General features: G+C 42.3%; 1 protein-coding gene across 1 annotated transcript; it reads left to right on the top strand.

The window, feature by feature from the left end:
- Nucleotides 1-206: 206 nt before the first annotated feature.
- On the top strand, nt 207-13,145 carry CCL28 (C-C motif chemokine ligand 28; the record flags this gene model as incomplete). The annotated part of the gene is made up of 3 exons (XM_045787136.1): nt 207-216; nt 6,236-6,362; nt 12,107-13,145. Coding segments are annotated over 3 exons (330 nt in total), but the record flags the coding sequence as incomplete, so codon positions are not given.
- Nucleotides 13,146-14,402: the final 1,257 nt, after the last annotated feature.

The raw sequence follows: 14,402 nt of genomic DNA on the forward strand, positions 1-14,402 counted from the left end.
ACAAAAAAGCCGCCGGACCTCGCCAGTGGCGCCAAGCCGTTGGGCACGCGCACAGGCCGGAAGAGCGGCGGGATGTGGCCCCAGTATACCATGAGAAACACCACCCGCTTCTCGTTGCAGCCGCTTTTCCTTGGGTTCTGGCTTGGGCTCCGGTTCCAGTACCAAGTGTCCCGCTTCTAGCCTCTCCTCTTCCACGGCCGCCATGACCGCAGACACGTGAGCGCGACCGCCGTAAAGCGCCGCGACGTCGTGCTTTTTTGTCTTTAACCCATCTTTGGTTTTGGTTTAGTTTCCTCTGCTTTTTCTTTTCTAGGTTCTTGGGTAGAACGCTCAATTGTTTTTCGTGCGTGTGTTTTAAGTAAACGGACTTAGGCTAAATTTATATCCCACCCGTTATAAGAAGTAGTACTTCCAGTTTTCAGAGTATTTTGTGACTTTTTTCTTTTAACCTATGAATCGAATAGTTTTTAGTTTCAAAACAAATGATATTTGTAAGTTTATAAATATTTTGTATTTTATTTAGATACAAACTTTAAAACTGCTACTTTGCCCAGGAACCTTCTCTTCAAACACTATTAATAATAATAATAATAATAATAATAATAATAATAATAATAAGGAGCCCTAACTTCAGGTAATGCTCTGCAACTTTGTGATGTAGGAGAGGAAAAAAACCCTTTCCTTCTTCCCTTCTAGGTTCTTGACTGTGGCCCCTGTAACAAAAGATATTAAAAAGGGAAAAGCATACAACTCTATATTAAAGTTTTAGTTGACATGGGAGCCTTCATAAGGAAATGAAAACCCAAAGAAGCAGTTTGAGTCAATGCTTATAAAATTGGACAGAGTGGTAAATTGTGAAAAAGTGAGAAGACAAAAGGACCTGGGCTAGGGCGGTTAATCATGAAAGTGACCAGGAAGATAAGGGTTGATTTAACAGGGTTGGTTTGTACAGATTTCTCTTGGCCTCAACTTCCCCTGGAGTGAAGTAACACGATCTCACTCTACTCAGAGGGAGGGGTGACGCCATTGTCTGGGTTAAAAATGTCTTTCTTTTGTGCAGTGCAGGGAGGGCACCTTTTACTTGGGAATTTTAGATCCTGCTTTTAGGAAAGTTAAAATGCCCTTTTTTCATTGCTGTTCTTTTTTTTTTTTTTTTTTTTTTTTTTTTTATAGAAGAGGATTTCTTTTTTTTTTTTTTTTTTTTTTAAGATTATTTATTTATTTATTTGACAGAGATAGAGACAGCCAGCGAGAGAGGGAACACAAGCAGGGGGAGTGGGAGAGGAAGAAGCAGGCTCACAGAGGAGGAGCCTGACGTGGGGCTCGAACCCGGAACGCCGGGATCACGCCCTGAGCCAAAGGCAGACGCTTTAACCGCTGTGCCACCCAGGCGCCCCCATTGCTGTTCTTTTAAGTTAAGTTTTTAAACTTAAAATCAATATGCCAGAGTGGCATTTTTTGGGAGTGGAGTTTTCTGAAAGCCTTCAGTGAAAATAAATTAGAAATTGTAGATGAAATGCACAATTTCCTAGAAAACTAAGATATCAAGATTGACTGGAGAAGATACAGAAAACCGAAAAAAAGCAAATAACTATTAAAGAAATAAAATCAGAGTTGAACATGTTTCCCTCAAATAAACACCAGGCCTCGATGGTTTCAGAGGTTTTACCAAGCGCTGGAGGAACAGACAATCATCATCTTATACAAACTCTTCAAATAATAGAATAACAGAGAAAGCTACTTAATGCATTGTTGAGATTAATATAACCTTAATACCCAAAACATTCAAGATTGATATAAGGGACTCAAACTATGGACTAATCTTGTTTATGAAAATAAATGCAAAAATTTAAATAAATAGCAGATCAAACTCAGAATTGTATAAAAATTAATACATTATGACCAAGTATGGTTTATTCCAGGAGGGCAGGGAAGATTAATCCATCATAGTAATTTAAAAATTGTGTATTGAGTTTACAATGGGCTAAGCACTGTTCTAGGCATCTAGCAAAATAATGAATTAAAGGAGAAGAGCCTTGGGGTGCCTGGCTGGCTCTGTCCGTAGAGCATGTGACTCTGGATCTTGGAGTTGTGAGTTCGAGTCCCACATTGGATGTAGCGATTACTTTAAAAAAATTTTTTAATTAAAAAAATAAAGGAGCAAATCTTTTCATATAGGAATTGGGAAGGGAGAGATAAAAACATTTGTTTACCTCGAAAACCAAAGAATATCAACTCCAAACTATTACACCTAAAAAAAGTTCAGCAAAGTTGCTGGATATAAGGTCAACATAAAACAATCCACAGCATTTCTACACATCAAAAATAACTAACTAGGGGCGCCTGGGTGGCACAGCGGTTAAGCATCTGCCTTCAGCTCGGGGCGTGATCCCGGTGTCATGGGATCGAGCCCCACATCAGGCTCCTCCGCTATGAGCCTGCTTCTTCCTCTCTCACTCCCCCTGCTTGTGTTCCCTCTCTCGCTGGCTGTCTCTATCTCTGTCAAATAAATAAATAAAATCTTTAAAAAAAAATAACTAACTAGAAAAAGTAATTTTTCGAAAGACCATTCACAACAGCACAAAACCTATAAGGTATCTAGGAATAGATCTAAGATAAAATATATAACAGTATTTTATTATTTTCTTCATAAAGGTCTTGAAGGATATCAAAGAAACCCTGGGTAACTAGAGAGATAATTCCACGTTTATGGATGGGAAAACAATATTTTTCAGATGTCCGGTCTCCCAAAATAATAAATTCAGCTCAATTCCAACCAAAATTTCAAAGATTTTCGCAGAACTTAACAAGCAGATTCTAAAATTTATAGGAATTGTAAAGGGCCAAGAACAGTCAAGACAATTTTGAAGAACAAGAAGTTGGGTGAAGAGACTTAATTGCGTTAGGTATTAGGATTGATTAAAAAGTCATCTTCATTGAGATAGTATGGAACTGGTGCAAAGACAGATAAGTAGAGCAGTGAAACAAGAGAAAGCCCAGATCCTGAAACAAATAATACATTATATGTTAATAATAAAAATAAATAAATAAATAAATAAATAAATAAATAAATAAATAAATAAATAAAAGAAAAAAGAGAAAGCACAGAAACAGCCGTATGTGTATGTGGAAACCCGAAGACTTAAGGGGTGTCTACGCATCAGTGAGACTGGGCAATTCCACTGTGGAAAGGATGCAGTCCTGCCAATGGAAGATCCTTCTGTACTCATATAGACAAGAGAACATAGTGCATCACTGAGTAAGCATTAGCCGATTGACAAGCCTTTTGAAAGTGACTTTGAAGTTAGAATCGCACACATTTTACACAGGAAACGAGAAGAATAACTTCTTATCTCCTCAAAAAGCAGAGGTTTGCACCTTGTGGCAGCCGCCATACACCCTGAGAGACCCTGAGCGAATTCCAGTGGCATGTTTTTACATATCTAGAGGTTGTTTGGACCTTAGATATATAGCTGTAGTATAATAACTGGAGACTGGGTTTAATCCTTAGGAAAATTTGCCTCTGTTGCAAAGGTTAGGGTAAGGACTCAGATTCACTATGTCTCTAAGGAAATACTCTTTAAGAAAGAAGGGAAGGGGTAAATGATCTCTTTGTCCTTTTTAAATGGACAATATAATTTTTATTTAACTTTATGCTTCTAAGATGTTGGTTTTCCTTATGCAAACAATTCTTTTTCTGTCTCACAACATACATAAAATAAATTCTGGGTGTAAAAAGCAAAACTTTTTTTTTTTTGAACACTAATTATGTGCTGGACACTAAGGATATGAAAATGGGTAAAGCACCATCCTTTCATTCAAGGATTTTAGATTCTATTAAATTAAATAGAGCTATAAACCAAAACATGATGACGAACACTCTGTAAGGAAGCAAATACTCTAAAAAGAAGTATAGGGCACCTGGGAGAAGCCTGTGGAGATTTGATGATGGGTTCTGATGCCAGGTCCCAAGTCCTCAACTGGCCACCTTAAGCTACGTTTGCAGGGGAAATTGTCCAGGAAGTTGCCTTAGTTATGGAAGGGTTCACACTGGCTGAAACTTTAGGCTCAAGCCTCGACATGGAACCTGAGGCCTGGTGAGCTAGCCTCTGCAGCTGAGAACTGGCAAGCTCAGTTGCTAAAAAGCAAAGCTTTTAAAACAAAACGTTATTTTTATGACTTCCGGCTAGATAAGGATTTGGTAAATATGGTATAATAGCGAACTATAAAGAAAAACTTTAAACATAATTAAAAGATAAGCTACCAAGTGGGAGAAAATAGTTTCTAATAAAGAAGATTGGAATCCAAGATATTTTAGGAATTCCTTTAAATAAATAAGGGGGGGGGAGCAAACTGACAAAAACAAACAAAATAAACTGGTAAAATAGGATTTAGCAATTTAAAGAGGTAATTTAATAGCCAAGCATTCACTCGTATGGAAATGGCAAGTTTAGGCCACATCGTGATATCATTTCAATCCCACCACATTGGCACAATTTTAAAGTGACATTATGAAGTGTTGTGGAGAATGTACAGAAATGGAACTTGAATCCACTGCAGGTGGGAGTGTAAACGGGTGTCATCACTTTGAGAGCAGTTTGCCAGTGTCACAGGAGAAGGTGCGTATTTCTTCTCTGTAGCCTTCCGATTGTAGCGTATGTGCTGCCAAAGCAAGTATATCCTACAACCTAGCGATTCCGTGCCGAGGTCTGTTTTCCTAGAGCAGCGGTTCTCCAAGTGCGTTCCAGAATTGGCAGAATGGCATCACCTGAGTTGTTAGATGTGCGCATTTGCAGGCCTCATCCCAGATGTACTGAATCAGAAACCCAAAGTGTATCACTTGAATTAAAACTATGTAAATGCGGAAGAAACGTCATCTGATCCCTTTTTTCAAGCTTATTGTCATCTCTAAATCTTTCCTATCTGGAAATTCTGGATCATCATTGAAATAGAGGAGGTTGCTGCCTACTCTTTGAAACAGAAGTAGCCTGACAGGAGGCCAGACGAAAAAACCTGTAGGGGGCGCTGTTCTCCAGAAGAATCTTAACATTGCCCCAGTGTGGACTACCCTGATAACAGTTTTGGTTGCCTGACTTCTTGAGCGCTCTTAAGGATTCCATCTCTCTTGGTCTTTTATATTTCCAGCTGCCTCAGCAGGGCACCACTCACTTCTGCCAACATGTAATAAATCTGTCCTGCCTCTTGCCTTTTGATAGTTAATCCAATTTAGGTTAAATGATCTCCAGGTGCGCCCGTCCTACCTTAATAAATGAGAAATGTAATCCAGTTTACTAAGTGCATGGAGGTCCTAGATGCTTTTCTGGCTTAAAACTATTCCTTGAGGGTGCCTGGGTGGCTCGGTTGTTAAGCGAATGCCTTCGGCTCAGGGAGTGATCCTGGCCTTCTGGGATCGAGCCCCACATCAGGCTCCTCTGCTGGGAGCCTGCTTCTTCCTCTCCCACTCCCCCTGCTTGTGTTCCCTCTCTCGCTGGCTGTCTCTCTCTCTGTTGAATGAATAAATAAAATCTTTAAAAAAAAAAAAAAAAACCAAAAACTATTCCTTGAATTGATGTCACCACTCAGATAACTCACATTCCTAATCACACAGGTTTGCCTATGATTCTTAATTCCCACAATGCTTCTGAAGGTCCATTTCATATTTTATTGCTGCTTGGGTCAAAACTAATAGCAGTGGTCTGAGTATTAGCTCTCTGAAGCTAGTAACTCTTCATCTCTCTACTCCCAGGGTCTAGCATAGTGATTTGCTATATAAGAATTTATAAGTATATATAGAGAGAGGTATCACTCTATCAGAATTCACATAGTAATTCTTAACATAGTAAGATGATGAGTGAATGGATGTTACATGAATAAACCCAAAACTTTGTTTGGGACACTAAAGTAGTTTGACTTGGAGAATAGGCAGCACAGTATATCTAAAGAAGCAATTAGTTTTAGGAAATAAATGCATTAATAAATGTGAGGACAACAAATGTTCTGTTCTCCTATAGCACTTAAAAAATGGAAATATAATACACATACCATAAAATTCACCATTTTAAAGTGTACAATTCGGTGCTTTTTAGTATATTCACAGAGATCATGACCCGAGCCGAAGGCAGATGCTTAACCCACTGAGCCACCCAGGTGCCCCGGATAATTTGTGTTTGGAGTGTCTAGACTGTTGTCCTATGAATCGTAGGATGTAACATTTTCTCTCTTTTCTTCTTTTTAGCCATACTTCCCATTGCCTCCAGCTGTTGCACTGAAGTTTCACATCATATCTCCAGAAGGCTTCTGGAGAGAGTGAATCTATGTCGCATCCAGAAAGCTGATGGCGATTGTGACTTGGCTGCTGTCATGTGAGTGCTCTTCAGCAGGGAGGTCTAAACCTGTCCAGTGACCATTTCTTGGCCCCCGAGCAGTAGGTTGGGAAGGCTTTGCCTGTTATGCAACATACAAAGAATCATTCAAACAAGGGAGGGGAGAGTAAATATTCCACCTTTCCGGCCCCAGGCTCCCCGGAGTGAGCACACAGTTTCTCAGGCCTGGCACTGCCAGAGCTCATGCTCGCCTCTGCTGCCCCCACAGCAGTGCGGTGATGCAAGATAAATACCTTCAGTCACTGGATGGTGTGTATGACTTTCCTAAGCAAAACTAGGGACATTCTAAGGGAAAAGACAAAACAGAAGGTGTCTCTGTTCTATTTTGTGGCTTTACCTGTAGCTTTATCCAGTCAAGTTAATGGGGTTGCTGTCATTTTTTACTCTCTGAATTCAACAAGAGTGTATACCAGGTTCAAACAGAAGTAGAGAGATGTCTGTACCTGTCACATGCAGTCAGGCACGAATGCCCATCTTTGCTCTTGATTCTGGGCTGTTGGCTAGTGGTGAACCCTTTTCAAGCTTACCTCTGGTGCAGTTATTAAACACTTTAGGTTTCTGGAGCGCCTGGGTGGCTTAGTTGGTTGAATATCTGCCTTCGGCTCTGGTCATGATCCTGGGGTCCTGGGACCCAGCCCCGCATCGGGCTCCCCACCCAGTGGGGAGTTGCTTCTCCCTCTGCCCCTCCCCCAGCTCATGCTCTCTCTCTCTCTCTCTCTCAAATAAATAAATAAAATCTTAAAAACAAATAAGAACTTTAGATTTCTGTGTTCTTCATGTCCCCATAGAAACTTTAAAATCTGAAATGCATTGGTATTCAGCAAATCTGGATCCTGACAACAATGCTGTGAGGAAGGCATGAATTATCTCCATGTTACATAAGATAAAGCTGTGCCCAAGGAGTAAATAGTTAACCTGGTGACATACAGCTAGAGAATGGCAGACATGGGCTGTGAACCAGGTCCTGTCGTTCAGAACACCATATACTTCAAAGATCTCTCAAAAGTGATGGTGGGACCCACCATAAAATGCTCTCCCCAGACTTCATTGTATCCAGCACCTTCAAATCATAAGGACAGTGTATTAGGCATCTCCCGGGTGTGCTGGTTTTAACACCACTTATGGCTACAGGGGATGCTCATGAGCCATTTGGAATCCCCTTCTTGAGGCTACAAATAAGCGCACTGCTTATGCCTGAGATCCTAAGTCACTGAGAAGCCTCTTTATTTATTCAGTGAATTCACCAAATAATTATTGATTAACGTTTCTATACCAAACCCCGTCCAGCCTCAGCTTGTGCTGGGACTGCAGCAGTAACCACGTGGACTCTGCCCTCCGAGAGTCTCGGGCGACTCCATTCAGCGGAGTCCTGCAGACTGGTCTCTGAGATTTAACATACACTCTTTTCCCCTTTCAGAGGGATCCATCTATTACCCAACTTTGGAAACACGGCTCCAAGACAGGATTCTTAGAAGTTCAGAGGAAGAGTTTGTAAGATTGTCCATTGATAAATTACCTTCAGGTCAGGGGGCTGTGAACTCGCTGAAATTTGTGGGTATGACTGTATAAGCATTTTTCTGGAGAGGAGGATCACAGATTTTATAAGATCCACAAAAGGATCGTAGGTATGATAAAGTTTAAAAATCACCCTTGGGAGGGGAACACCCAAGGTTAAGCGTCTAACTCTGACTTTCGGTTCAGCGTCTAACTCTGACTTTCGGTTCAGGTTATGATCTCAGGGTCATGAGATCAAGCCCTGCATCAGTGTGGAGCCTGCTTGAGGTTGTCTCTCCCTCTCTCTCTCTGCTTCCCCACACCCCACTCGCACTCTCTCTCTTGAAAAAAAAATTACACTTGGGGTTAGATGCGCAGAGAAAGATAATTCTGGCTCAAACTTTTAATGAGTGTGAGTGTCTATGTGGCGGGAGGGTGAGGACTGAGGACTCTCCACTTCTCCTCGGTTCCTGTCACCACACTGGATCCATTGGCTTAGGCGGTTTTGTCACTGGGAGCCAGTGTTTCCTATAGCAATCCAGGGAGCACTCACTAATGATGTACCTTCTGAGGGGTGCTTCAAATTCCCAGTTCTCTTAGCACATGACCAAGATTCTAGCAGTCTTTTATTTAATCTTAATAAATTAGTGCTGGTAATAGTTGGAGAGTGAAAATCCGTAGGCAGTTCATGGATAGACAGTACTCTGGAGAACTGGAAACATCTCGATATTTGTGTCAGGTCTACCGACCTACCTTTCTGGCTACTCTCAGAAACACCAAATGCACAACCGTCACTTCTGCCTTGTTGGCACACATCACCTCAGGCAATAGAAGCCTTCGAACTTGTAAGGGATCCCATGGGACTCCCAGGAAGGCACGGGGAAAGAAGGAGAGGAAGTTTCTCTCTGTAGATAGGAGTAAGAGCAGATCCTGGGTATTAGCAGGGAATGCCATTGGTAACAGGATTTTCAGAAAAAAAATTTTTGGGGGGAATAAGCACGTACGAAATAGAGATCTAAAAAGGAATAGGAACAGAAATGATGTAAGTTCTTATCTTGATAAGGGAACATATGATAAAGAACCCATGACTTCTCATTTTAAAAAGCACTTGATTTTAATTCAAGAGAAGCTATGAAACCAATCACTTGGATCTAAAAATATTTAGTTTATTCAAGTACAAGTTTGTAAACTGGCCTCTCTGTGCTAAAAGACAGCTGAAAAATAGAGTAGTTATGACCTCTTCTCAAATAAGATGAAATTTGACCATGTAGTATTTTTTAATCATAAATTACAGACCTTCTTTGTTGTTTTTTCTGACATTCAACATGAATGGATAAAAGTTCTCTCGTTTTCAAACTGTTTCACTACAGAGCAGGTCTCTACTCATCTAAAATGTAGTTCCTTAGCTTTGAGTATGTAAGTTTTAGACAAGTATTTCAGATACGGAAAACATTGTGTGTGTGGCAAATATAACCCCCCCAAAGCACGTATTATTAGTCACAACTAAGAGATAAAATGAGCTTATGGCGTACTCACTAGATTTCTCTCCTTTTCCTTTCCTGCCTGGAATAGGTCCTTTGTTTCACACCCTAGAGATGATCATTGTGATTTTTGTTCCCTCAGAGGGGAGTTTGCTTGTGTAAACCCGTCTACAGTGACTTCACTAAAGAGCTCCTGGCTATTTCTTAACATAAACACAGGGCAAAGTTATCTTGGGCGGAGGGCTGAGGTTTTTGTGTGCTTACACAGATATCTGTTGGGAAGAAAACTTGGGGTTATTAAAGTTATCTGGGAAAAACACTTGAGTGTTTTTTCAAAAGTGATTGTTGAGGGACTGTTGTGCTCGAGAAGGGGTAAAGAAATCAGGTTTGGGGAACAATTAACAGGTTTCATCTCTGTGGCAGGGCCACCCATAGGTCCATCGGACCGTCTCGTGCTGCTCTCTCTTGGGCAAAAGAATCAGGGGATCAGCCTTATGGCGTCTTAGAGCCCAAACTCTCCACCAAGAAATACTCAACGGTCTGGGTCAGCGCCCAGCAGAATACTGTGGAGTGGGGTGGAGGGTAGGAGGGAGGAGGGAGTGTGAGATAGGCTACCTCCTTGTCCAACATTACCTCATCTCTTTTTATCCTGGTGATGGAACACACCAACGATACAAGTGTGGGTTTAAGCAGTCTTTAAACTTGAAGGTTTGAAAACATCCTGGCATCTCAGATTTGGGAGCTGTGTTCCCGCAGCCGGTTTTTCACCCTTGTATTACGTGGAGCGCTTGAGGCCCCACTGGGCAGGCCTTTGAAAAGGGTCGTGCATGGTAGCTGTTGCCCGTTTTCCTGTGGCTCTCCACCTCCCTGCTCCTCTGTCCATGCTGCCCCCATCCAGTGCTCACCTTCAGCTCCAGGGCCGGTGCCCCTCCCTGAAGCTCCTCATTCCTCACGGAATGAGGGAGTCAGGCGCTAGTTCCCTCTGTGGACTCTGTGGGCTTATCTGGATGTCAGGGGAGCCTTCCTCCACTGGCTGTCTGCTCAGCTTGCTGGCATCACAGGGAAAGGAGAACATTGTAGTCCTTTGGGAAGGATAGGAGCTTCAACTCTTTTTTGTTTCCTCCCCCACTGAGCTCTAACTGGGTTCTCTCCTCTAGCAGCCAATGGCAAACCAACTGGCCGCAGCGAGAGGGAGCTTTCCTTTGGAAGATGTCTCCGTGTGATACACTTGGGGAATGCGTTGTCCCCCTATCAAGAAACGTTACTTCTTTCAAATTAATATTCCCATATGCTGGCTTTATTATGCTTAAACTCACTGAGGCCTTTCCCAGCTTTTCCTCTCATTTCAAGAGTCCCCACATTAGTGGATGATTCCTCTTAGGTCCACTGGAGAAATGGCAACCTACTCTCTATCCCTCTGGATTTTTTCCCCAGTAACGGGCAGGGGGTTCGTTTTTTCCAGGTACAGATTGTTGTTTATGTAGAGCCAACAGGATCCGTGACATTGAATAAGAGCTGGATGGTACCTGAGGGCAAATTACATGTCACAATATCTTTTGTAACAAGAAATTCTTACGGTTACTAGAAATTGTGAATGCTGCCTTATGGTTCTCTCACCCCAAGGTCAGAATTTAAAACATGATAACATTTGAGAAAGGGTATGAATCTATGGTATATTAAAATGTTATCAAACACTTAGAATATTTTAGTTGATTGTTTTATTTAAAACAAAACCAGACTTTTTATTTTGAACAATTTTCACTTCATATCCGTAAGTAATTACTGAAGTCCTGCTGTGAACAGGCCTTTTTCAAGACAATTGTAGACTGTTCCTCCTTCAAGGAGCATCAACCCCAGGACAAGGAGAAGGTTTGAAGCAAAAAGTCATACAAAAGACAGCTTATGCTAAGTCCCAGAGGAGAGGTAATGCTGAGACTCAAGGGGAAAACAGGGCATTTAGCTGAGAGAATCTAGAAAAACTGCCTGGAGGTGATGTTTGAGGTGGGCCATGAGGTGTGAGTTGGTTTTGTTGGGTGAAGCTCTGGGTCAGGAAAGACTATTGTTTTCCCTTGGTTTCTCTCCTTTCCCTCATTCCTTCCCTCCTCCTCCTCTAATTCCTTCTCTTCCTCCTTTTTTTTTTTTTAAAGATTTTATTTATTCATTTGAGAGAGAGAAAGACAGCGAGACATCACAAGTAGGCAAAGCAGCAGGCAGAGGTAGAGAGAGAAGCAGGCTCCCCGCTGAGCAGGGAGACCAATGAGGGACTCGATCTCAGGACCCTGGGATCATGACCAGAGCCGAAGGCAGACGCTCAACCGACTGAGCCACTCAGGCACCCCTCCTCCTCCTTTCAACGCTGCTGTTTCAGGAATCGTAGGCCGAAAGGTAGTGAAGATCCAACCTCAGGTCCGAAGAGTAAGAAAGATACTAAAGATACTAAAGAAATATAACAATTATATAACAATTGTAGTATGTGAACCTTGATTGATTAAAAAAAACTATAGGGGCGCCTGGGTGGCACAGCGGTTGAGAGTCTGCCTTCGGCTCAGGGTGTGATCCCGGCATTATGGGATCGAGCCCCACATCAGGCTCCTCTGCTGTGGGCTTGCTTCTTCCTCTCCCACTCCCCCTGCTTGTGTTCCCTCTCTCGCTGGCTGTCTCTCTGTCAAATAAATAAATAAAATCTTTAAAAAAAAAACTATAAAAAAATTTCCATCAGTGACTTCGTTTATGTTCCCTCCTTGGCAGCCTTCACATCAGGCGCAGAAGAATCTGTGTCAGCCCGCACAGTCACGTTATTAAGCAGTGGATGAAAGAACAAGCAGCCAAGAAAAACGCTAAAGGCAACATGTGCCACAAGAAGAAACACACCGGCCAGAGGAAAAGTAAAGGGGCACATCCGGGGAAACCAGAAACCCAGGCCCATAAAACTCCTTATTAGAGCGTTTACAGATGGACCCACACAGACAATTCCTCAAGTGGACTTGGCCATGGTTGCTTAAATTTATTTTGTGAATATTCCTTATTGGGAGTCAACAGGGCAAAACATAATATACATTTTAAAGGAACAATTATACAAGGTGCAAATGCAGCTAATAATATACTCATCTGCAAATGAAATGAAAAGATAGTGCTTGTCTTCATATCATATTTTAAGAGCAGCATACAGATCTAATTTCTCCAACCTTTTTTATTATGAAGGTTTGCAAACCTACAGAGAAGTTGAAAGATTGGCACAATGAATACTCGCACACCTTTCACCTAGATTAATAATTGTTAATATTTTGCCACATTTGTTTTCTCTCTCTTCTCTTTTTGCATGTGTGTATAAAACATTTTATGTCTAAATATATATATTGTTTTGCTAAACCATTTGACAATAAGTTGCAAATGTTGTAATACTTCACTTCTAATTTTTTTTTTAGTGTTACAACTTGACATCCCCAAGAAGAAAGACCTTTTGAATATAATCACATTATCAGGTTTATACCTAAATATATATGCCATATATATATATTCCACATTTAATTTCCCCAATTATTTCCAGAGTATAATTTTCATATAGTTTTTTAAATCAATCAAGTCACATATTACAATTAATTGTTATATTTCCTTAGTATCTTTTACTCTAAGAAAGTCCCTCTGCTTTTTTTCTTTTCTTTCTTCCCATGGCACGGACTTTTTTAAAAGAGAGCCTAGGGCAGAATCTGTTCCACATTCTGGGTTTGCCTGTTTGCTCATGACCACGTTCGGGTTTAACGGTTTGGATAAGAATGCTTTCTACGTGCATGTGTGTATTTCTTATTGCATTATTTAGAGTTTGTAAACATTGGAGTTCATTTTCTACGTTGAGAAGTTTTAGCTGCGTATCACTTCAGCATCACATCAAGCTTGAGTAACTCCCGTTGCTGGATTGATACACTCTGTCGCTGAAACATGAAGTCTGCTCTGCTCAGGGAGCGTGTGCCTCCGCAGTGAGTGCTCAGGGCACCAGGGAGGGATCCGGAGTTGGATGCCATGCGGGATGATTTTACACTCTCCTGACAAGGAGCCCCCGTTTCTTCACTCCTGGCCCATCTTTCCCACACCTTGTCGGTGGATCCTGTCGCATGGCTTGTCTTTTGGCCTCCTTGTGGTCCACAGAAGCTTCCAGATGCAGACCAAGACCTAGTTTTCACAAACAGCCGTCAGATGGCAGGAACACGGTGTCCATGCTGCCAGGTGTCAGGTGTCCCCTGCCTCCCTCCTGGCCAGTTCCGAGCCACGGTGTTGCCAGGCTGACTTGAGGTGATCACGGGTCGCATGCAAGTGCTGAGCCTCATGTAGGTTAAATTATCATCAACTGGCCTTTGTCCAAGTCCCCTCATTGACATATAGCACGTGATTTGTTTATTCTCACCAACAACCCTGCGAGCTTCGTACTGATATTTCTACTTAATGGATGAGGAAATCTGAGGCTCATAGAGGTAAAATGACTTGCCCACGGGCCCACAGGAAGTAGCAGAGACAAGCTTTGTATCCGGGTTCCCAGACCCTCTCCAGTTCGGGCAGCCCCCGCAGTGGGCCCTAAAAGGTGTGCCCGCGGAGGTGGGGCAGGGGGAGAGGCATTCAGATCGCCATCTGTGCACCTGGTGCTTCACCAAGGGCTCGGGTGCCCGCCCACCGCTCCACTCGCAAGGCTAGTACTGAAACCGGCCGCTCCGGCATTGCTGGTGCCGACAGTGACAACGACCCCCTTCGGAGAGTAAAACAGGCCCCCACCTGACTTCACTGACTTTCGCACTCCCAGGCAGTGGAGGAAACTGCACACCATTTGTAACCTTTGTTTTGCAGAATCTCCCTCACCACGTTTTTCTTTTCGCCGTAAAGCAGATTTCATCAAAAAATGCGGCATTCTTCCACTCGAATCCATCATGCTTTTTACTATGATAATACAGGTGATCCTAAGGAAGATGGTTCCCCAACGTCTTACCTGTCAGGCTGCCCTAGGACCATGCCAGAGGCTGGGGAGCTTGTCAACAGCAGACCTTTGCTTCTCATGTTT

Source organism: Ursus americanus, chromosome 15 (genome assembly GCF_024610735.1).
Source record: "Ursus americanus isolate L20-20 chromosome 15, mUrsAme1.1.p, whole genome shotgun sequence".
Lineage (NCBI taxonomy): Eukaryota > Metazoa > Chordata > Mammalia > Carnivora > Ursidae > Ursus > Ursus americanus.